This window comes from Sciurus carolinensis, chromosome 4 (genome assembly GCF_902686445.1).
Source record: "Sciurus carolinensis chromosome 4, mSciCar1.2, whole genome shotgun sequence".
Taxonomy (NCBI): domain Eukaryota; kingdom Metazoa; phylum Chordata; class Mammalia; order Rodentia; family Sciuridae; genus Sciurus; species Sciurus carolinensis.
Window position 1 is genome coordinate 5,121,035 of NC_062216.1, and position 22,564 is coordinate 5,143,598.

Sequence of the window (22,564 nt, forward strand, 5' to 3'; positions counted from 1 at the left end):
CCTGAAGTAGGGGAACTTTGTGACCCTAAACACACCAGATCCCAGCACTCAGGGAGATAAGGATAATTCCCCCTAACCATAAAATCTGTAATAAGAGGTTCCAGTTAGAACTGGTCAGCACAGACCAAAGTGACCTAGAGATGTTACACACAGTGGGGACTTGAAAGATGTCAACCTGCTGTCAGTCAGAAGTCAAGAGCTGCTGAGCATGGTGGCACCTACCTGTAATCCCAGCAACTTGGGAGGCTGAGGCAGGAGGATCACAAGTTCAAAGCCAGCCTCAGCAAAAGTGAGGTGCTAAGCAACTCAGTGAGACCCTGTCTCTAAATAAAACACCAATAGGACTGGGATATGGCTGAGTGGTCAAATACCCCTGAGTTTAATCCCCGGTACACACATACACACACACACACACACACACACACACACAGAGTCAAGTGCTACACCTGGGCGAGTCTCTCTGGAAAGTTCCCTAGGACCGCCCCCCCCAATAATACTGGAGGGCAGGAGAGGCATGCCATCCTTCTCCTCTCTCAGAGGACACACCCTCCTCCTTGAGAGTGTCCCCTTTCCCCCTTTCCTGTCCTTTCTAGTGAACTCATGACTGTGTAACTGTGAATGACGTGTCTGAAATCTTTCTGACCTAATTGCAACAATCGGGGCTTGAAGGGGGCCTCCGCATTGCCTCAGTTTCCCAGAAGGCCCAGCCCTGTAACACCCAGAGTAGTCAAATTCAGAAAGTAGAAAGGGGGCCACCAAGGCGGGGGCAGGGGAGTCAAGAGCTGTTTCATGGGTGCAGAGTTTGGCTTTTGTGAAATTAAAAGTGATCTGGATATTGGCTGTACAGCCAAGTGAATTTACTTCACATGATTGAACTGTTCACTTACAATTAATTAGTTAAGAGGGTAAATTTTAAGTTATAAGTATTTTGACACAATTTTTAAAAATAAGTTAATTTTTGAAAATAAGTTTTATGCAGAGGTGTGGATAAAATACTATGGAATACAAGTATAGAAGGAATTAAACTTCTACATGATCTAAAATCATCTGAATTACAGCCGTTTTAAATGGGGCAAGATAAAAGTCTCAAACTCAGGGCGCTGTGATCTATTTTTGACAGTGAAAGGATATTATTTGACTTATTAGACCAACAGACATTAGAATGAAGATAAAGGAATAAAAACAGGTGAACAAGGATATAATTTTTGCCATAAATCTGCCCACGGACAGGACTCGGAATGCTGGTCCTCTTTGCTGGAACCCACAGGGGGAGGACTTGAGGGCCACTCCCTTGGGTGCCTGGTTCCTGGGCCCAGAAGGCGTGGGTGGTGGGGCTGGTACCTTGGGGACCCTGGCCACCTCTGACTCTACATGACTCTTCACGTGCTCTGTCTACTGTGGTGGCTTCAGCGTAGCCAATTAAGGTACAATATTCCTAAGAAACATACTTTCCATTTCAGAATGGGTTTAGATCTGCAGAAGCGTGGAATTATGGTATAGAGAGCCCCTGCATTCCTGATTTTTAAATTTCCCCAATTTTCAACATTTGTTACAAGTTATGGACCAACACTGATGGATCATTAGTAACGACAGCTGATACTTCATTCAGATTTCCTGAGTTTTTACCCAGTGTCCTTTTTCTGAATTGTTTTTGATGACCTTACAGTTTTGCTGGTCAGGCATTTTACAGACGTCCCTTGATTGGAATTTATCTGATGCTTTCTCCGGACTGGAGAGGAACACGAGTTTTGAGGAGGAGGGCCACCGAGGTGAATTCCCACATGTACCTCATCGCAGCCGGCTACCAGCTCTCAGCAAGAATCACCGCTGCTATTGCTGATACCGACCTCCTGGCCTGGGTAGCTCTTGCAGGCTTCTCCCCGGCAAATTGCTCTTCCCCACATGCCCATTCCTGCACTCTCTGGCAGGAAGTCCTCCTGCACAACCATCCTTTGATTTTGATTCACCTTTCCAGATAAGGGCCTCGTTGATTGAACTTTCTCTTTTTTGCGGTGCTGGGGATTTGAACCCAGGGCCTTGTAATGCAAGGCATGCGCTCTACCAACTGAGCTATAGCCCCAACCCTGAACTTTCAAACTTGACCCCAGGTGTGTTTTTCCCCCTGTGTCTCCTTCCCAGGGGTATCTGAGCAGGAAAGTGTGACCATCCACAGGGCAATGGAGAGATGGCCCTCTGGGGGCGTCATCTGCTTCCTTGCTAGTTCTCCTGACTGACTCCCGGTCTCTTGTGACTGTGAGACCCCTGTTATTACTGCTATTGCTCCCTTTGATCATACACCACCATTTTCCTCTTGATGGATCTGAACAAGTTTTGAGAGTAGAATCGCTCTGAAGCGGTACGTTTGCTGATAGAACCATGTGCCAGGAAATTTCAATTGGTAAATGTCTCTTTCACGGGGTCCTATAACAATCCGTGGTTCTTTTCTAAAACTTCACATACAGTAAAGCTCTCTCTTTCAAGAGCACCATCCTATGGGTTTTGACAAAAGGGTAGTCATGTTATCACGATCACAATCAAGTCACGGAAAACTGGTGTCATCGTAGAAATTCCCTGGGGGCCCTCTGTAACCACCCTTTTCCCCACACCTTAATCCCAGCTGTCTGGTGATCTCTGCCCTGTGGTCTGCCTTTTCTAGAATGTCATGGAAACGGAATGGCACCTTGTAGCTGCTTTCACTTAGTGTAATATGTCTGCAGTTCTTCCGGGTCGAGGCACCTGTCAGGGAGTCCTTCCTTTTTATCCCTGACAGAGCCGCTGGGTGGCCGTGTGGCGGTTGCTCATTCATGCACAGCTGGAAGCACTTGTTTCCAGTTTTTCTCAATCATCAGGAAAGCTTGTGTGAACAGTTACAAACCCCTTTCTGTGTGAACATATTTGTTTCTTTTCTGCCTATACCTAGGGGTAGGATTCCTCGGTGAGATGGCCAGTGTGAGTTCAACTCCGCAAGAAGGGGCACACTGTTGTCTAAAGGTGCCGTGTGCACATCAGAGATCAGCAGCCTCCCGGCCTCGCTGGGGCCACCTTGGTTCCAGCCCTTCTAGCAGACATTCCCTGACGGCTGGCCACGCTGGGCGCATGGCCTGTGCCGTTTGCAGTTTGTGCACCTTCTTTGGTGGTTTTCTGCCTACTGAGAGGGTGGTTTGTTTCCTGTTGCTGAGCTTTGAGAGTTCCTCGTGTTCTGCTGTCAAGTCCTCTGTCAGAGTTGGGAGAATTCGCTCCCAGGCTTTGGTTTGCATTTCCACTCTGAACGGTGTCTTTCACAGAGAAGTCTTCAATTTTTACAAAGTTTAATTGATGTCATATCTAAGGCCCTTTGCTTAGCCTGATGTCACAAAGATTTTCTTCTGTTTTCCACTAGGAGTTTAATAGCTCTGTAATTAAATTTAGATCCATAGCCCATTTTGAATTAATTTTTGTATAAGGTGTGAGACAGAGGTCAAGTTCATTATTTTCAGTGTGGGTATCCAGTTGTTACTACACTGTCATTTTCTTTTGAATATTTACACTTTTGTTTTAAAAAACTTCATTGACCATATCAGTGTGGGTCTATTTCTGGACTGTTCTGTTCCACTGATCCATGTTCATTCTTTTGTCAAAACTCCTGGTCTTGCTTACTGTGTCTTTATAGTAAATCTTGAAATCAGGTACTGTGGGTCTTCAGATTTTGTTCTTTTAATTTAAAATTTATTTTGGCGGCTACAGTTCCTTTTCCTTTACATGAAGTATTCAGAATTGACTTATTATTTTAAGCTTCTATTACAGGGTACCTTAGGCTGGGGAGAAATTTACTTCTCACACTTCTGGAGACTTGGAAGTCCAAGATCAAGATATCAATGGAGTTCCTGTCTGGTGAAGTCTTACTCTGTGCTTCACTCTTGCTGGGTCCTCACAGGCTGGAAGGAGCTGATACCTGCTTCACGGCTCTTTCATGAGGTGGCTGACCCCACTTAGGACCTGACTGATCACACCTTCAGGTCCCACTCCCGTGCTTCAGTTCTATCACATGGTGTTTAAGTTTTAACAAACAAATTTGGGGAGGCTATATTCAGATCGCAGCATGTAACTGCGTACACCAGTTTCTCTTTATGATGCTACATTATTTACTTTCAATCATCATACACATTTTCAAGTAGTTAAAAGGAGAGAAATACCCTCTTATATTTATCATTTCTCTTGTTCTTCCTCATCCCAGGCATTCCAAGTTACCCATAGCCTGGAGAATTTCCTTAGCATTTCTTTTAGAGTAGGTACACTGCCTCAAATGCTTTAAAAATTTTTTTTCATTCAAAAATGCATTTTGACAGGCTATAAAATCAACTTATAAAAATCAATAGCTTTCCTATATACCAACAATGAATCTGCTGAGAAAGAAATCAGTATTCTCAAAAGCCTCAAACAAACAAAAAAGTCTAGGAATAAATCTAACCAAGGATGTGAAAGACCTCTACAATGAGGTCTATACAACATTGAAGAAAGAAAGAAAACTTCAGAATATGAAAAGACCTCCCATATTCATGGATAGGCAGAAGTACTATCAAATGGCCGTACTATGTTTTTGTTTTGTTTTGTTTTGGGTGCTGGGGATTGAACCCAGGGCCTTGTGCTTACAAGGCAAGCACTCTACCGTCTGAGCTATCTCCCCAGCCCCAAATGGCCATACTATGAAAAGTGCAACAGATTCAATACAAACCCCCTCAAAATACCAATGACATTCTTCACAGAACTAGGAAAAACAAACCAAAATAAAACAAAAAACAGTACTAAAATTCATTTGGAAGAAAAAAGAACCCAGAATAACCAAGCAATTCTGAGTCAAAAAAGCAATGCTGGAAGTATCACAGTGTGAGAAATAGTAAGTTAAGTGATCCACTTTTCAGAATATAGTGTTTAGCCTTAATTGGATCCACTTGTAGTCATTTTAATTATAGTCCACTCCAATTTTAAAATTAGCTAATTGAGTAGAACCCCGAGCTCCTCCAATCAGGGTGAAGGGCAGTGGGGCCCTGGGATAGAAGCAGGTGGACTGACTGCCAAGGTGTGCTTGCTAGCCAGATACTCTGGGGGCACACCCTTCTGCAGAAATGCAATTTTTGCCCTGCCCACCCACTTTTGAGCATGTTTGTGATTTCTTGCAGCACCTTGGCATTTCTAACAACAATACCTGACTTGGAATTATGCTACAGAGTTACAGTAACAAAACCCACATGGTACTGGCATGGTACAGGGTCTTCAGGAGCATTTGCGATACAGTTGTGCTGGGTGAAAGAGTTAGGCCTTAACATGTTTGCTGGATGATGAAAGTCTGGTCTCTCCCTCCCGGGGCCACTGGCTTCCTGAAGCCCAGGGTCACGTCTCTCTGCCCCAGTGTGACGTCACTGGCACATGGTGCCTCCAGTGTGGTCCACAGTGAGGTCAAAACAATTGTTGAATTATTTGTTTTGGCCAAACAAGGATGAACAACAAAATATTAGGAAGAAAAATGAACCAAAAGCATGTGGAGCAACTCTAAGTGTGAGGTGATACTGTGAGAGGGACATGACTTTTGCTCAAGGCTTGAGATCAACGGCAGAACTGCAGACATATCCGGGTGTTGAAAGATTTAAATGGAAGGAGGTTCCCCCGCCCGCATTTGTAGTATTAACTAATAAATAAAGCTCTTGGCAGAGAGGATAAGTCTGAAAGTACCGTGCTATTCAGAAAACAATAGAAATTGGCACGATTTTCAAAAGAGGGAAAAAAAATCATTGAAAAAATTAAGGCTTTAAACTTTAAGAACAAAAATAGCACTAATGTGTGGTGAAGAAAATAAAGGAAATGAGGAAGCACGTGGATCCTGATAAGTAATAGGCTGTGTGGGGCTGGCACCCCGGAGGTGGCGGGAGCTGCTTAGAGTGCGGGCACCTGTCCACAGGAGCCGTCGGGAGGGTGCAAGGAACCGATAATGAAATGGTCACAGGCCATTTCACACCTGGAGCCTGTGGGCAGAGGGGCGGCACAGAGGAAGACGCTATGGACATTTCTTGGCAAAGGAGAGGGGAATCACTGCAGGGGTCCTCCAGCAGCAGGAACCTGAGTGGCGGCAGGTAGCCTTCACACGACCTTGGTCTGTCTCCAGCGGGATGGCTTGCTTTACGGAAACGAGAGGAACAAAGCAACCTTGGCTCCAAACTCGTCTTTCAACAGAAGAGAATGACCTGCTTAAATGATGGAAATCATTAGTTACAGATAGGAGAATGATGCTGTTGAATCTTAGCAGTCTTGTTATTGTTATTGCAGAACTTTTGATTTATAAGAATAGATGTTTGAAAAACAAAGGGAATTTTCTTTTTCTTTTTTTCTTTCTCAGTCCTTGGGATTGAACCCAAGTTCTCACTTACGCTAGGCAAGCCTCTACCACTGAGCCACACCCCAGCCCTTTTTATTTTTTTACTTTAAGGCAGGGTCTTGCTAGGTTGCCCAAGTTGGCCTTTAACTTGTGATCCCCTGCTTCAACCTCCTGAGTAACTGAGATCACATGTGTGTGCTGCCTCACCTGGCTAACAAGGTGATTCCAACAATTAAAGCATGAAAGTCCTTAAATACCAAATATAACAACATTTTCAAGTATGAAGAGTAATGTTGAAAATAATGTTAGACTATAACTAAAAGCTAACAGAGCAGGGGAAAGTGGAAACTTTTTTTTTTTTTTTTTTTTTTTTTAGTCTCTTTAAAAAGGCAAATTCGGGTCAAATGCCATATGGTATTTTGCACCAGATCCTGGACAATTCTTAGCAAATGTTGTTAGATCAGATACCTGGCCTCAGTGTACAGGCATGACTGTCCTTCGGGGTGCCTGCGTGGCACCTGCTGCAGAGCAAGCTGGGGGCCAGACTGTGAAAGCCCTTGTGTGCACGAGGTGAGAGGACTTCAGCCATACAAAAGAGGAGTCACTGTGGTTTTGGAGGGAGAGGGGTAAGGTCAGACTTGTTCTAGAATGGCGACACGGGCAGGTGAGCTGGAGGTGAGCTATGTCTCCAGCACTAGGCTCCCTGTGAGAGGAGGGGGGCTCTGCCTGCTTCTGGGCGCCACAATTAGAGAAATGAGTGCATCCAAAGGCATCTCTTTATAAAGGAACCGGCGCCTGCCACCCAGATGGGTAATGCAGGACAGGAGCTCATAGATTATGAGCGCACAGGAAGATGAACTGACTTCCAGTTTTTTGGCACCAAACTCAGGGGGTTCAGGAGGAATGGGATTGTGGTTGTAGGTAGTGGTGGTGGCATATTCTGCTAAGAATATTTAAAATTCTTGTAGAATGTGCAGGCTTGGATGTCAGGTAGGCAGATTTTAAAAAGAAAATGTCAGCACCTCAAAAGAAGTAATCTGTAGATCGTGTCATCTTCAGACAAGGCAGCAGCCAAGCCCACAGATGAAAGTGGTTCACACAGAGCGCCTGGGTGCAGAAGTGGCCTAGACAGCGTAGCCAGAGCATTTCAGTCAAGGACTGTTCACGGAGAGGCTTGGGAATGCTACACAGAGGGCAGAGCTCTGGGCTGAGAATATGAAGAGAAGGGACAGCTTCAAGGCATGCTCCCAGGCAAGGGGAACAGCAGGCATTTCAGCCACTGCAGTAGCCACGCAGTCCTGTTGTGGAGGGGCCCGGGGTGCTGAGGGTGGGGAGGAGCCAGTGCCCTGCCTGGGACAGGGGAGAAGGTGGATGAGGTCCGTCAGGCTTCCACAGGGAGAAAACCTGAGCCAAGTCCCAGGGATGCATTGCAGAGAAGGGGCTTTCTAGCCCTTTTAGAAAACAGAGAGTAGCTTGCATGGAGCAGCTAGAACAGAAGGTGGCAGGCAGGGGTATGTAGAAAGGCAGGCTGAGTAGAGCCGGTCTTGTCCTGAGGACCTCGTCTTGGCCAGGACTGTTCTGGTGTGAAGCACTCAAGCCTATTCAAGTGCATCAGGGGAAAGGGAGCTCATGGTGAAGAGTCAAGGAACCCCGCGGAACAGCTGCACGCCACAGGAGATGGTGGCGGCTACCCCTTTTGCTTTTGTTCCTCCAAGCACAGGGGCTGTGACATGCTGCATTTTTCTCCCTGCAAGTTCACTTATTCCCGCCCTCCATGCAGCCACGTGCGAGTGGTTTGGGTTTCCATGGCACTGATCATGACTGCAGCTCTCTATTTCTATGCCCAGGGCTGAGTTCTGTGTGGCCATCACCTGCCTCTGCAGCCAGCGTCTGGGGCGGAGGAGCAGTTCCTAGTACAGCTTCTCCTGCAGCTCTGCTCACTCAGCAGTCCTCTGGGGGAACGCTCCAGGGAGGGGACTGGACTGGGAAAGTGTCCCATAGGCTTCTAGATAGTGGCAGCAAGCCAGGGTAGTAAATGTCTCCCAGAAAAACACGCGGCACATCTTCCTGAAGTGCACGGATCCTCTTGAAGTTATTCAACAAGTCTTTATTGACCTGTTACTTGCTGGGCAGTAGTCCAGGTTATAGAAATGTAGCAAAACCAAATAAAGTCCCTCTTTTCTAGAAGTCTATACCCTACTGAGGACACAGATTTTTAAACACATATGCCACACAGAAATGAATATAATATGATATAAAGCATGATAAGGTGATTATGTAGGTACTATTTACTTACAAAAACCAAATACCTAGAATGAGTTTTAAAAAGTTAACAGTTTCTTTCTAATGTTCAGGAAGTCTGAAGGCAGTAAGTCCAATGTCAGCGATGCTCCATTCCTTTTGTTTTACTGCTCCTCTGGGTGTGCCTGCCAGCATGGCTGCTGGAGTTGTCCCATCACATATTCAGGCCCAACAAGGAAGACACAAGGGTACACAAGGGTACAGACACAACCCGTTGCCACACAGACCGCTCTCTTTTACATTTTATTGGCTAGTCGAACCACCAAGCTGCAGGAGAAGCTGGGAAGAACAGTCTTCAATTTGAGCAGCCATGCGCTGGGTAAGTTAGGGATCCAGTTACAGAAGGGGAAAGCTAGCAGCCTCTGTTGCAGAAGTAATGACACAAAGGGGCCCGTGCCATTTAGGATGGCCAGGGGTAGATTTTTATACACTGGAACCGACACTGGGAAAGAAATGAGGCTCAAACATGTCCATATTTGGGGGAGGAACATTCCAGAAATAAGGAAGTTCCCTTCTGCTTGATGAACTGAAAGGACAAGAGGTCAGGATGGTCAGCTCTCCAGAAGGACCCCAAGAGCAACTTAACAACAAGCAAAACCAAACTGACCACTCACTGCAGTGAGGAAGTCTTCCCTGCAAAATCTTAGAAGGGTTTGAGGGATGTCCAGAAGGCACTTACAAGGGCTGGGGAGATAGCTCAGTCGGGAGAGTGCTTGCACTGCAAGCACAAGTCCCTGAGTTCGATCCCCAGCACCACAAAAAACAAAAACAACAACAAAAAAAACGCCCAGAAGGCACTTACAGGAGTGGGGTCCAGATTTGAGCAGCTTTACAGAAAATCTAGCTGGGTTTGGACAAGTGCCTGGTGGACACTGCCAGGCCAGGGGCTCTGCAAGTCTGTTGCACAAAAGGTTTTTTGAGGAACACCTGTGGAGACCCACATCCTTCCTGGGCTGCTAGGGCTGGCAAAACGGAATTACACACGGGGTGGCTTATCGCAACTGCTGCCTGCTATCTTTGAGTCAGAGGGCGTGGAAGTTTGCAAGTTAGCTGTGGGCAGGATGTGCTCCTTCTGCGCCTGAGGGAGCCTCTGTCCTTGACCTCTCCTTGGCTTGCAGATGACTGTGTCTTCTCCCCAAGTCTCCTGTCATCTCACACTTGCAAGTCTGTGTCCAAATGTCCCCTTCCTAAAAAGATCAGACCCTATCCTAATGACCTCATTTTACCTTGGTTACCTCCAGGCGAGGTCAGGCTGCACTGTCCAGGGCAGTAGGATTTTTCACGTGAATTTGGGGAAGCATGATTCAACCTGAAGGTAGTGTGTAGAGGATCCAGTGTGAGGTGAGTGGAGGGCAAGGTGGAACCGTGGAGACTGGTATGGAGGTGATTCACTGCACAGGTCAGAGATGACGGTACCTCCAGTGAGCATGGTCACCTCCAAGTGGAGAGGGTGTGGATTCTGGATGTAAAACCAATGGAATTAACTGCTGGACTGAACACAGGATGGGAAGAGAAGAGCTGAGATGGACAATGAGGTCTGCAGGCCCTGGGGAGCAGGGCTGCTTCCGAGCTCCTTCCCGCCCTGGGTCCTTCCCATTGTCTCTTCAGCTGGAAAGTCTCATCTTGGGTCCTTGCATGGCTTGCTTTCTCTCATCATTTTAACTTAAATGTCCTTCTTCAGAGAGGCATTTCCTGGCCTTGCAATTTAAGGATGCCACTCCATAACATCAGCCTACTTTAATTCATTAGTTGCCCTAAGTACATATCTTGTACTTTGCAGCTTTCATCACTGACACCCAAGTCCCAATGAAACGGGGACCTTGGCTGCCTGTTGACAGCTATATTACCTGACTAGACCAAGGCTGGTGACACATGGTAAGGGCTCATGAGGAAGTGAATGAATGATTTAGTGTCTGTGTGGGCACCAGCAGGTGAGGAACAGGGGCGCTTACAGAAGAGCCTTTTGGTTTCTAGCCTTGATGGCTGGGTGGATAATAAAAGGAACACTTACCGCAAAGAGTGGCTAATAAAGAGCCGTTTGCTCATGTACCTTGCAGGTGACTTAATTCACCAGCTCGAGGATCTCATCAGAGGTTTCTTGTCTTTTGCTATGTTCTGGATGTCAGCTTTGTTCAAAAACAGACTTCCTGTACCATGCACTTACTAATTCCTTTAAAAAATAATGGGGTCAGGTGCGGTGGCACATAGCTGTTATCCTGGCAACTCGGGAGGCTGAGGCAGGAGGGATGCAAGTTCAAAGCCAGCCTCAGCAACCTGTTGAGGCCCTAAGCAACTTAGCAAAACTCTGTCTCAAAATTTAAAACAGTAGGTTGAGAATGTGGCTCAGTGGTTAAGTGCCCCTGGGTTCCACCCCCAGTACCAAGGGAAAAAAACCCAAAAACCATTATGTGTAGACTAACATTTTTACTTAAAAAATTAACTATATTTTCAAAGCCAAAACATTTAGTAAGAAGGGGGCACTGTTTTGTTTTCTACCCGTCTCCTTAGCCTCGGGTGCAAATGAATGCAGCTGGATTCTGGATGTGCTTCTCCCCTCTGTCTACTTTCGGGCTGGTGTTTGGTTGAAGTGTTTGAACAGCCTTTTCAGACAATGGAATCATTTTCATTTCATACTACACGAAAAGTCAGGAACTGTAGCATTTATAGATTTTGAGACTACATTAATGACATTTTCATACTGTTACATTAAAGTTCACTGATCTAGCTGGGTACAGTGGCACACACAGGTAACCACAGTGGCTTGGGAGGCTAAGGAAATAGGATCGCACATTCAAAACCAGCCTCAGTATCTTACTGAGGCCCTAAGCAACTCATCAAGACCATCTCTAAATAAAATATAAAAAAGGGCTGGGATGTGGCTCAGTGCTTACGTGCCCTCACTATCAAAAAAAAAAAAAAAAAATCCAGTCATCTATCATATATGTGTAAAGAACCACTTACCCAAATGTTTGTAAATGTCATGTGTCGAGTATTTAGAAAACCTTCACTGAGTTACACAGATCTAAATGTCAACACATTTCATCATACAATACTGAAAAATCACAGTGATTACTATTATCACATATCTTATCAAAAAAGTTCTAGTGGACTGGGTGTGGTGGTACACACCTGTAAATCCCATCTACACAGGAGGCTAAGGCAAGAGGATACCAAGTTCAAGGCCAGCCTTAGCAATTCAGCCAGACCCCCTGCAAACTTAGCAAGACCCTGACTCAAAATAAAAAATATTTTGGGAATGTAGCTTGTAGTTCAGTGATAAAGAACCCCTGGATTCTATCCCTAGTGCCCCCCCCCCCCAAAAAAATTCAAGTGATGGGAAAGTGTCAAACTCATGGGAGCAAATGTTTTCCAAAATTCAAATATTCACTTGAAAATTTTATTGCAGTATTATCTAGTTTTCCTTAAACAGTATTGTTTTGTTCATTTTTGAGAAAATGTCTGTCAGAACAAGCACAGTTTATCTGCTAGATATTCCTTCAAATAAAAATGACATTCCATGAAAAGAGTGGCTAGTTCAGCCTGCCCTAGAGGCTTCTTCCTCCAGAGCTCCTGTTCTTCGGCAGGCATCGCCAGCACTTCCCGTACACCTCATTTAGCCCCGGGGGAATGCTGCAAGATCTGTGTCCAGGGGCTGGGATCTACTGACCTAATGTTTGCAACTACTTCTTCAAGGATATTATCTAGTGAAATGTGTCTTTGGTTTCTTACCCCGAGACCGTGGTGTCGAATGGGGCGGCACTAGAATAGTTTGGGGTCACTGCAGTTTACTCACTATGGCTCTTGCATCACCACTGCAAATTCAGCACGGTGAAAAAGTAAATGGCATTTTGTGTCACTGCAAAAATACTCTGTACCTTAGGCCACCTGAGAGCACCTTGGGGAGCTTGAGAGGTTCAAGGTCCATGCTTGGGAAAAAAACCCCACTGCACTAGAATGATCCTGGCCCCCTCAGAAGGGCAGGGTCAACTTCCTCCCAAAGCAGGTTGGTGCCCATCCAAATGAAAGCCTGGGGGTCTCAGGAGGGGAACCCAGGCATTGAACTGCTAAATCTCTACTGCATTAATTAGAAAAACACACAGCTGCAACCTCAGGGTAAGATAACGGGATGTAAAGGAGAGGCTTTTATTCAATATTCAAAACAGGTTACTGTTTAAATCTTTTAGAACAAGAATATCTTCTTGATTTACTTGTATAAACGGAAAAATAAAAGCTTGAGTGGAAACTGGCCAGAAGCCCCAGGAATAAAGGGGAATTGGAGTTTTCACTGTTAACCCAGGTGCCCAGCAGTCTGTGGCGGTCAGCATGCCCTTCAACAAGCACTGTTTCTGAAAGTTAAGGAAAGGTAAGGCGGGTGGCACTGTAATGTGGCTCTTAGTGAGCAGACCAAAGGTATTCTAGTTCAAGATCCTTCCATTCTTTCACACTGAGACCCGAAGCTCCCAAGTGTACTGGTTTCAGGTAGCACTCTTCTGTTAACACCTAGAGTGGCCAATTTACAATACGACTGAGGGCCACAGGTTTCCTGTAAATTCAACTCCGGTGTTCCCCAAGGCCTCAGCCTGCTGAGGCCTAGATCCCCCAGGCAGAATGCTCTGCTTCACTTTGTCAGGTGGCTCTGTGGGTAACAATATCTCCTGCAAATCAATACTTAGGATTACTGACCTTCGCACCATCCCTGGTAAAAATTTTCTCTATCTAAGACTATAAAACTAGCATGCTATATTTTCCTAGTATATTTATGTTTTAATTCATATTTTTGGAATTAAATCCCATCTGGCTCTTATTTTGGTGTAGGTTTGCAAGTATTCTTGAGAATACAGAGATGTAGTCAAAAATAGTTGTCAGATGCTCAGCCTTCCTGACCGCTGTACCTGAGCCAAGTCCTGGAGGTCAGAACTGCACTTGAAATGGCCCCTCTCCCACCCAGAGCACCTCAAATGACACTGTATGGCACCTCCCTCAGATAGCAAGAAAGAATAACCTTGAGGACAAGAGATAGTCTGATTTCTTTTAATTATGGCCACACTGAAGTGCATTTTGATACATTTTCTTACTTGGAAGTTCTTATCAGATTTTGACATACTATGATTAAACTGTGTATCCTTAACAAAGTTAGTGCTTGGATGCAGAAGAAACTTTGATACTCATAAATCTGATGATGCTTTGATCAATGCCTTTGATGTTTAAAAGCATATTCCACCAAGATAGAATCTTGTAGGAGAGGCAGAATAAAAAGCATTATTCAGGAGAAAAATTCAGTGCAAATTTTCCAACTGGTAAAAGGCTTCAGGATATTTAAAATGTATCAGGGTAGGTATAAATTCACTATGGTACTAACGACCCGCTGGGTTCATTTAAGGTTTTTGTAGTCACTTTATTTTCAAAACGGTACTTAAAACTCATCAGAATCTATTCCCTTTGCAACTAAATTTAGGACTTAAAAAAAACTTTTCATGTCAACTTAAGAATGTGTTAGGGGAATACACAGCATTCTTTCAGTAAGCATTCAATTTGTTTCTTTTTTTGTTTTGAAGTTTGTCCAACTGTGGGCACTTTCTCAGCTACAGGCTTTAAGTACTACACCTGAAAACACGAGGTTTCAAATTAAAAACGGGGGAAAAAAAACCAAAAAACCGAAACAAGTCAAATACCAAGGCCCCGGGGGAAGTGAAGCAAGAGTGAATTTCGAAAAGGTCTAATCAAATCAACTGTTGGAAACATCCTGTTCGGTACCGCGCAAACATGTTATTATCATCATTCCTGTGATGCAAGAAAAAGGAGCCTAACTCTGCAACACGCGCGCACTCTCGCTAAGGCCTGGCCTTGGTAGACGACGGGGCGGAAGGCGTCCTGCCACTTGTCCGTGCTGGGACTGCTGACAGCGCTCAAAACACCCACTGTCACCACTCGAACTGCATCTCGTTGACCTTCCCACCATGCGCTGGACAAACGTTCGCGGCCCCCACAAGGTCCGGCGCGTGCCCGGGGCTCCCCAAACGCACGCGCGTCTCGCCGCCGCGCCCTTCCAGGGGTTCGCAGGCATGAGGGCTCGTTCCAGGCAGCCCGAGGGACGCTCAGCCCGGCGGGGCGCAGGTCCACCGAAGGGCAGACGCACGCCTGCCCCTGCTCCGGCCCGCACCCACCTTCTCTCGGGTGCTCCGAGTCAGCGCCTCCCTTGGCGCATCCGCAGCTAGACCCAGATGGGGAGCATGCGCAGTGGCGGGAGCCCGTCCCCGGCGCACCGGGCGGCAGTTTCAGCTCAACCGTCCGCAGGAATTGGCCAATTGGAGGGCGTGTTTCCAGGCGGAGGCCCGCCCCCCAGCGGAGACCATGGTGACGGGTGGCCAATAGGGAGCAGTGTTATTGCCGCGGAGCCCCGCCCCCGGCAGGGGACCTGGTGACGGGCGAGGGTCATGGGGTGTCAGCGCTCCTGAGCGGCGAGCCCCACAGGGCCACGCGTCCCCTCGCGCTGCGGCCAGGAGCAGCGCGCCGCCCGCACTGCCCGCACTGCTCGCCCGCGCCCCGGCGGCGGCGCGGCCCATGCGGCTGGGGACGAAGGCCGGGAGCGGGTGGCGGGCTCGGCGTCTCGGCGGCCGGGGCCTGGGAGGTGAGGGGGCGGCGGCGCGCCCGGCCCCGCGCCGTGATTGGCCGCGCGCCGGCCGCGGCTGAGGCCCGGCGCCGGGCGGGGAGGGCAGGCGGAGCCCGCGGCCGCCGAGCCGGGAAGATGCTGCTGTCCCTGGTGCTCCACACCTACTCCATGCGCTACCTGCTGCCGGGCGTCGTGCTCCTGGGCTCGGCGCCCACCTACGTGCTGGCCTGGGGGGTCTGGCGGCTGCTGTCCGCCTTCCTGCCCTCCCGTTTCTACCAGGCGGTGGACGACCGGCTGTACTGGGTCTACCAGAGCATGGTGCTCTTCTTCTTCGAGAACTACACCGGGGTGCAGGTGAGCCCCTCCGCGCCCGCGGCGCCTCCGCGTCCACCTGAGCCCCGACCCCGGGGGCTTCAGAGCGTTCCGGCCTGCTTGGCAGGTCCAGCCCAAGAACACGTGCTAGCACCGGTCCTCCCACCGTGGGGGAAGTTTCTCGTTTTCACTTTGAGGTTCCTCGCAGGTCCTCGGAGTCTCTCAGAAGCGGTAGTAACGTCGTTCCGAGGCTGCAAGTGCGATCCTCCGCCCCTGCCAGCGTCCCCGCCCCCTGCCCCGGACTGGTGTTGCTTTCTGTCTTGGTGCCTGGCACTGTAGGTGAGATGAACACTTTAAGTAGGGCAAGCCTTGGGCTGTTTTTTTGGGATTTCATCCAAGAAGGTGGTAAGGTCGGAACAGGATCCGTTTGCACTCAGAAGTGCGTTTTTAAAAGGAGCTCTTGCTACTGATGTTACCATTTGGAGGATAAATAAAACTGTCTCTTGAGTTCTTCCCCTGTACAAAGGAGAGCTGGGCGAGGAAATTGATACATTTGTTACAATAGAAGCCCTACGGCATGTAGATACAGGTCTTTCCAACTTTGACTAGGTTTAAATGTGTGTCTGATCTTTTGTCGGATTGCTTTCTCCCTGTTACTGTTTCTTTCTCTATAGAGAGTGTAATGTAGTTTAAACTTGAAAAACAAAAGTAGAAGGTCTTAACATTAGTTATTTGAAGTCTCATAAAAATGTGAATTTTTTCTCTCTCAGTTTCAAAGAAGAGCTTGATTCTTGGTTATTCCGAATGCGCTATTAGCCTCCTCCACCCCCTCCCTCCTTGAAGTTGGGTGGGGACACCAGTACCGGATCATTTTTAGTCTTATTGCCTTTCTTTTTTTTCCATTTAGAGAAGCTGTTTTCATCCTGTGGTCAGGTGCTACTACATTGAATTTGCAGTCGAACTATTGATTCCTTACTGAGTTTGCTGCGCTTGGAGATTATTTGTGCGCAAGGAAACTAGGAAAGGCCAGGGCCTCCACTTAAATCATCATCTTTTAAGTGTTTCCTGGGAAAGAAAGAAAAATCACTGTTCCAGATCATGATTTCCTGGCAAGTGACTTTTAGAGTGGACCTCATTTAAGATTTTCACAAATTAAGGGTGATCTGTTCGCCCCATGCGCTCTTACTTCACTAAGTTAGTTTAAAAGTGTGGTTTTTATGATGGTTAAGTTTTTAATTTCACATCATATGACAACTAAGAACATGTCACTCACTTCTTGGAAAATTTATTCTACCTGTAGTGGGTTGTTTTACTTTTGTCTAAAAAATAGTGTGTTCTATGCAGTGTAATGTAGAATATGCCTTTGGAGTTGTTTGTGTTTAGCAATTGTAAAACTTCATAGTCTTTCTGAATTTCTGAAATTACTCACCTTACTTTGTATATTGCTGACTAAAATGTCCAATTCTTGATTTCCTAGCAAGTGGTTTTAAAAACATTTAATTTACTGATTTTTCCCTGTTATTTCTAGTAAAAGAGTCCAATATCCATTCATAATCATCATGTATTTGTGAAAGGGTGTCTGCTGATCCTTAAGTATAACTCAGAATTTTACTTAATGAGTGTCCCTTGATAAAAGCTTGTCAGGGATACTAAATGCAATTGCTCACTGATCATCAGAGGCAGTTTATGAACAGTTATTAAAAACGTAGAACCAAGAATTTTTTTTGAAAGAGTTATTTGCTATTTAGTGACAGAGCAGGGTATTTTGAATGTTTTAGTCTTTTTCTAAAATCTGGGTGTCCTGTGTAAGCAGGTCTACGTTCTGATATTTATTGGTGGTTTCCTTTAAGAATAGATCAATAGAGGAATAAGTAATTATCTTCAAATGTAAAATAAAAAGGAAAAAGATTCATGGGGATATTCTGCCACCTTACTCTTATTTCTAATCTATTATTTTTCATCATTAACTTTGTCATGGAGATGTTTGATTAAAATTTTAGCTTTTCTATTTTTTTGACAGGCTTTTAAGAATTTGAATTGTCAGCTTTCATTTACAAGTCTATTGGTAATCCTCTTATTCTGTATAAAATACTGTTTGTTGGCTCATTTCAGAAGGAAATTTTTAGTAGTTTAAGAGGATGTAAGTTTTTAGATAAAACTCAGGTTATACACTCTAAAGAAGCATTTTTAGATCAGAATATTTTTTAAATTAATATTTTTCAATGCCTTTTAATTTTAAAAGGAAATTGTTTGTAGTAGTTATGGTGCTTTTTTTTTTTTTTTTTTTTGCATAAAATTTTTAAGCTGAAGGAAGGTAGGTCCATGAAGTTTACTACCTGTTCTTGGCAGGAAAATCTGCTTCCAGCAAGTTACTTGGATATCCCATTGGAGTCTAGGTAAACATCTGTTCTTCCCTATTTTCATATGTATCTTTGAGATAGGAAAAAATTTCAATCAGTGTTTCTAAAATTACTCTTTATAACTTATATATCCTTTTATTTAGGTTCTTCCAGAGTCTCTCATTAGTATTGACACTCTACTAGGTATACCTTCATTTTTCCTTCAGAATAAGTAAAACGAATTTTTAAAATTTTGTGCATGCCACTTAATTTGAGATCCACTGCAAATCAACATGAGTCTTTTTACTATTGTGAGAGGCATTGATTCAGCCAGGCATGTCATGTGGCGCCTGAGGCAGGAAGATCCCCAGTTCGATTTCAGCCTGGGCAGTTTGTGAGACCCTGTCCCAAAATATAAAAAAGAGGGGGATGCTGAGGATGCGACTCAGTAGTAGAACACTTGACTAGCATGAACCAGGCCCTGTGTTCAGTCCCCAATACTGCCAAACAAATTAAAAAGAAAAAAAAAGCATTGATTTAAGTGTGTAATTTTCTTGTGAACTGCCATAGCAGAGCACCACAGACTGAGCTTAAATACATTTATTCTCACAGTTCTGAGGCTAGAAGTCTGAAATCAAATTGCAGACTGGGTAGTAGTCCCTCTAAGAGGCTCCAGGGGAGAGCTGGCCTTGCTCTCTTTCAGCTCTTTGCTGCTGTCAGCATTCCTTGACTTGGGACCACATCCCTCTGGTCGCTGTCTCCCAGCCCAGTGCCATTGCCTTCAACTCTGGTTCAAGCCTCCCTGTCTTTCTCTTACAAGGATGAGTTAAGGGTCTGCCCATATGATCCAGAATGGTCACTCCTCTCAAGATTCTCACTTAAATACCTGCAAAGACCAGTTTCTCAAGTCAGGGCACATTCAGGAGCTCCCAGACTTAAAACGAGATGTGCTTTCAGGGGCACCCTTCAGCCCTGACAGTAGTGGATGCCATAGTTCTGCCTGTTCAGTATTTTGTTGTTATTTCTTAGTTTAATTTTGTCCTATTGAATTATTTACTTTTTAAAAAATACATTAGGTCTTTGCTTTCTTTAGCATGCTAGAATAAAAGGGACCTCATTCCTTATACTAAAGATACTTTTTAAAATTATTTTCCGTAATAGTTTCATTTCTTAATTATGTGTTTACCTTCACATATCCCATAGAGCATTGATTAGTTGTCTTATTTTCAGAATCAGTGGCAGTTTTTTATTCGTTTTGATGTTCTTTTAATTCTTAATTGATTCTGAAATTATCTTCTGATAGTATACCCCACAAAGTTCGAAAAGAACCACAAAATGAGGGGCTAGGGAGATAGCTCAGTCGGTAGAGTGCTTGCGTTATAAGCACAAGGCCCTGGGTTCGATTACCAGCACCCCAAAAAAAAAAAAAGAACCACAAAATGAAACAAAACTGAAAACTTGATTAATTAGAGGTAATATAACTTCTGTGTTAAGACTTTATTATACATAATATGGTGAAGACATTGGCATTTGGGTGTGTTCACATATCCTAAGAAATATACAGGATAGGTAGGAACTTAAATGTGCGATGTCTGGACTCCAAATAAGAAGCCAAGTGTGTCCTCGAGCCAGAGTTGAAGGCAAACTTGTGGGAAGCTGAATAGGAAGCGGGGCCAGCAAAGGGAGTGGTTGACTCCTGAGAAGGGCGTGGAGGCCGCCTTCCTGCTGCCATCGTAGTCGTGGAGCCGAAGCTGTCTGTGCCGACCTTCCACCGTAGGATCCTGGATGTATGCTGTGTGGAGGTAGCTCGCAGACAGTAGTGAATAGTGATGATAGATAATGAAGATCTTAACATGTTTTGTGAAACTAGAAAAGTAACTGCAGTTTTTTCAAATGTCAGAATACCTTCTTTTTAAAATCATTCTCTTTTCCAATAAAAAACAGAACTGAACACTGATATTTGCAGACCAGTTGTCTAGTGATACGATCCAGACCTCTTCATCAACACCTAATGAGTATTTTAATCACTATTATATTACCACTTGAATCAGTTGGTAGCTTTTGGAATTTACTTAAAAATGTATTTTCCATGAATGGTTCTGACTGCTAATCCCCTCCCTTGCCAGTATTAACATATTGTGACAGTTAAATGTGAGATTCTTAGTTTATTTAAAATAAACTTAGCTTTTTAGTTGACCTGCTTTAAGGGTAAAATAGTTTGAAAAGCACAGAAAGCAAGATAAATAATTAAGTCTAAGATTTTGATGTTTGTAGGATGTGTTCCAAATACTCCTAATTTCTTTAGTGATTCATATTTTAACTGAAACATTTTTCAAGCTTCTCAAAGACAATAAAAGACTTCCTATTTAGAAACTTATAGTACTACTTCATCAAAAGAATCCTAAACTTTTTTTTTCCCTTTCTTTCTTTGTTACTGGGGATTGAATCCAGGGATGCTTAACCACTGTGCCATATCCCCAGCCTTTTAAAAATATTTTTTATAATATTTTTAAAATATTAAATATTAAATATTTTTTAAAATATATATATATATGTATATATATATATATTTTATGGAGACAGGATCTCACTGAGTTGCTTAGGGCCTCACTAAATTGCTGAGGCTGGCTTTGAACTGACCATTTTCTGCCTCAGCTTCCTGAACTGCTGGGATTACTGGTGTACACCACTGCACCTGGCTGAGTTCTGATCTCTTAATGAGTTAAATGTGCATTCTGTATCTTGCTGTGAAAGCAGCTGAACTCTTGGAATTGAACATATTTACTTGGGATTGAAGAAGACACCATACAAGTCAACTGTACCAACCCCGCCTTACTTATTACATGTCTGAATTCTTTCCACATTCTGCCCCAGTATTTGGAGTCTTCCCTAGTATTCATAGTCATAAACAGAATGTAAATGGATTGTCTTTTCAGTTTTATTTTCCTCTGCTGTCATCCACCATAAGACCTTAAATGGCTATTGCCCTTAGGCTTGACTGGGTGAGGAAGACAGGGGGCTTGGGTGTGCCTTTGCATTTGTTTGCTTAAGCAGAATCGTACAGACCTTTGATACAGGAAATCAAACAATTCCAAGCAAATACAATTCCAACTAGGGAACCTTAGTGAGATAGAAGATCGTAGAAATGTAATCAGAACTTTGTTTTTACACTTTTTACAAACCAGTTATTTAAATTGCATTTGTATAAAGTTTTTAATGTCTTAGTTTTGAATTTTAAATCACAGAGGCAATAAAACATTCAAACACTGCCCGAATATCTTGAGGAAGTTAAAGTTTCCCCTCTTCCTACCCGCCCCCACACTTTTCCAGGTATGAAATGGTTTGGTGTGTAACTTTAGGTTTCTTCCAAGGGTGTTTGCATAAATGCTTAAACTATGGGCAGACTCATTAAATGAACTTCCAGGGGTGTTTCGTAGTGACCCTGCATAGCTCTCCCGGGCTGCTGTGAGGGAAAGCAAAGGAAGATGTGACTCGGGGCGTTTCCCTCCTTTATAAATTTGTCTAATTTTGAGGAACTGAAGAAACTGAGAGTTGATGCTTCTTCAATAGAATTAGAAACTGATTTTCTTATGTTTCTTAAACAGAAGTTGATATTAATAACTTGACAATCCAGTGCCCAGTAGTGACTCTTGAACCTAGCAATAAATCAGTCATCCATCCTTCAAATATTTGTGTGTGCACAATTTTCTGGGTGAGCTGTGCTGGTTACAAAAGGGTGAAGAAAAATATAGACATGGTACTTGCTCTTGCTGGGCTCACATTCAAGTGGGGAAGATAAGCAATAACAAGATAATTAAAATTTACTGTACCATGTGAGTTTGTTTAGCCTAGTAAGAGGAGGTAGAGGTTTGAAAAAACTTCCCTGAGCAAGTGACATGTTTTCTCTTTGGAAAAAGGGTGAGTTTGGAAGATATTGTGATAATCCAGGTGAGAGGTGATGGCTGGATGGTAGAAAGGTGGACATCACAGGGTTGGAAAGATTTCCAGATCTGTTTTAGAAAGAGCCAACAAGGGCTTGGATTGGAATTGAGAAAAAGAAATGAAAAAACAAGGGAGGGTCAGCACTTGGTAAATACTACTGTGTTCCAGCATTGTTCTATTATGTGGATCTTTTCATTCTTGCAAGGTAGACATTGCTCTTCCCTTTTTACAGTTGAGAAAACTGAGGCACAGGTGGTTCCTGCCTGTAATCTTCAAGCAAGTAAAGATTTAGTTCAAGGCAGTCTAGTTTCAGGGTCGCCATGTTCTGACAAAGTATCGTCAGGTTTTATGGTTATATTTGTTGAAATGTGTTCCCCACTCTCAAGTTACTCATGCTAGGAAAAATAAGGACAGACAACTACAATAGAAAATAATCTGAAATTGTTGACGTGTTGCATTTATTAACTTTGTGAGACAGATAAAGGAACTCTTAATTCTTTGCTGGGGTTACTTCAGAATGTGCTTATCAGTTGTCATGAGCTACTTTGCATTTTTTCTTAGAGTAAAAGTAACATAGTAACGGTGTGTGTAGGGAAAAGAAATTCTCAATTGATAGAACAGATGTGAAGCACCAAAAGCACAACATTGGAACCTGGCTAAATTTCTGTTCAGCTCCATTTCTTGGTTTTAGTCTAGCCCAGCTACTCCTTCCTC

General features: G+C 44.3%; 1 protein-coding gene across 2 annotated transcripts in view; it reads left to right on the forward strand.

Moving 5' to 3' along the window:
* Window positions 1-15,041: 15,041 nt before the first annotated feature.
* Window positions 15,042-22,564, forward strand: part of Agpat5 (1-acylglycerol-3-phosphate O-acyltransferase 5) — a 53,049-nt gene continuing 45,526 nt past the window's right edge. The window contains exon 1 of one of the 2 annotated variants that reach the window (XM_047550211.1): window positions 15,042-15,611. In XM_047550211.1, the coding sequence (XP_047406167.1) occupies window positions 15,393-15,611 (219 nt within the window). In that variant the 5' untranslated portion in view covers window positions 15,042-15,392. The remainder of the gene's footprint in view (window positions 15,612-22,564) is intronic. The other variant, XM_047550212.1, reaches the window with a different exon arrangement.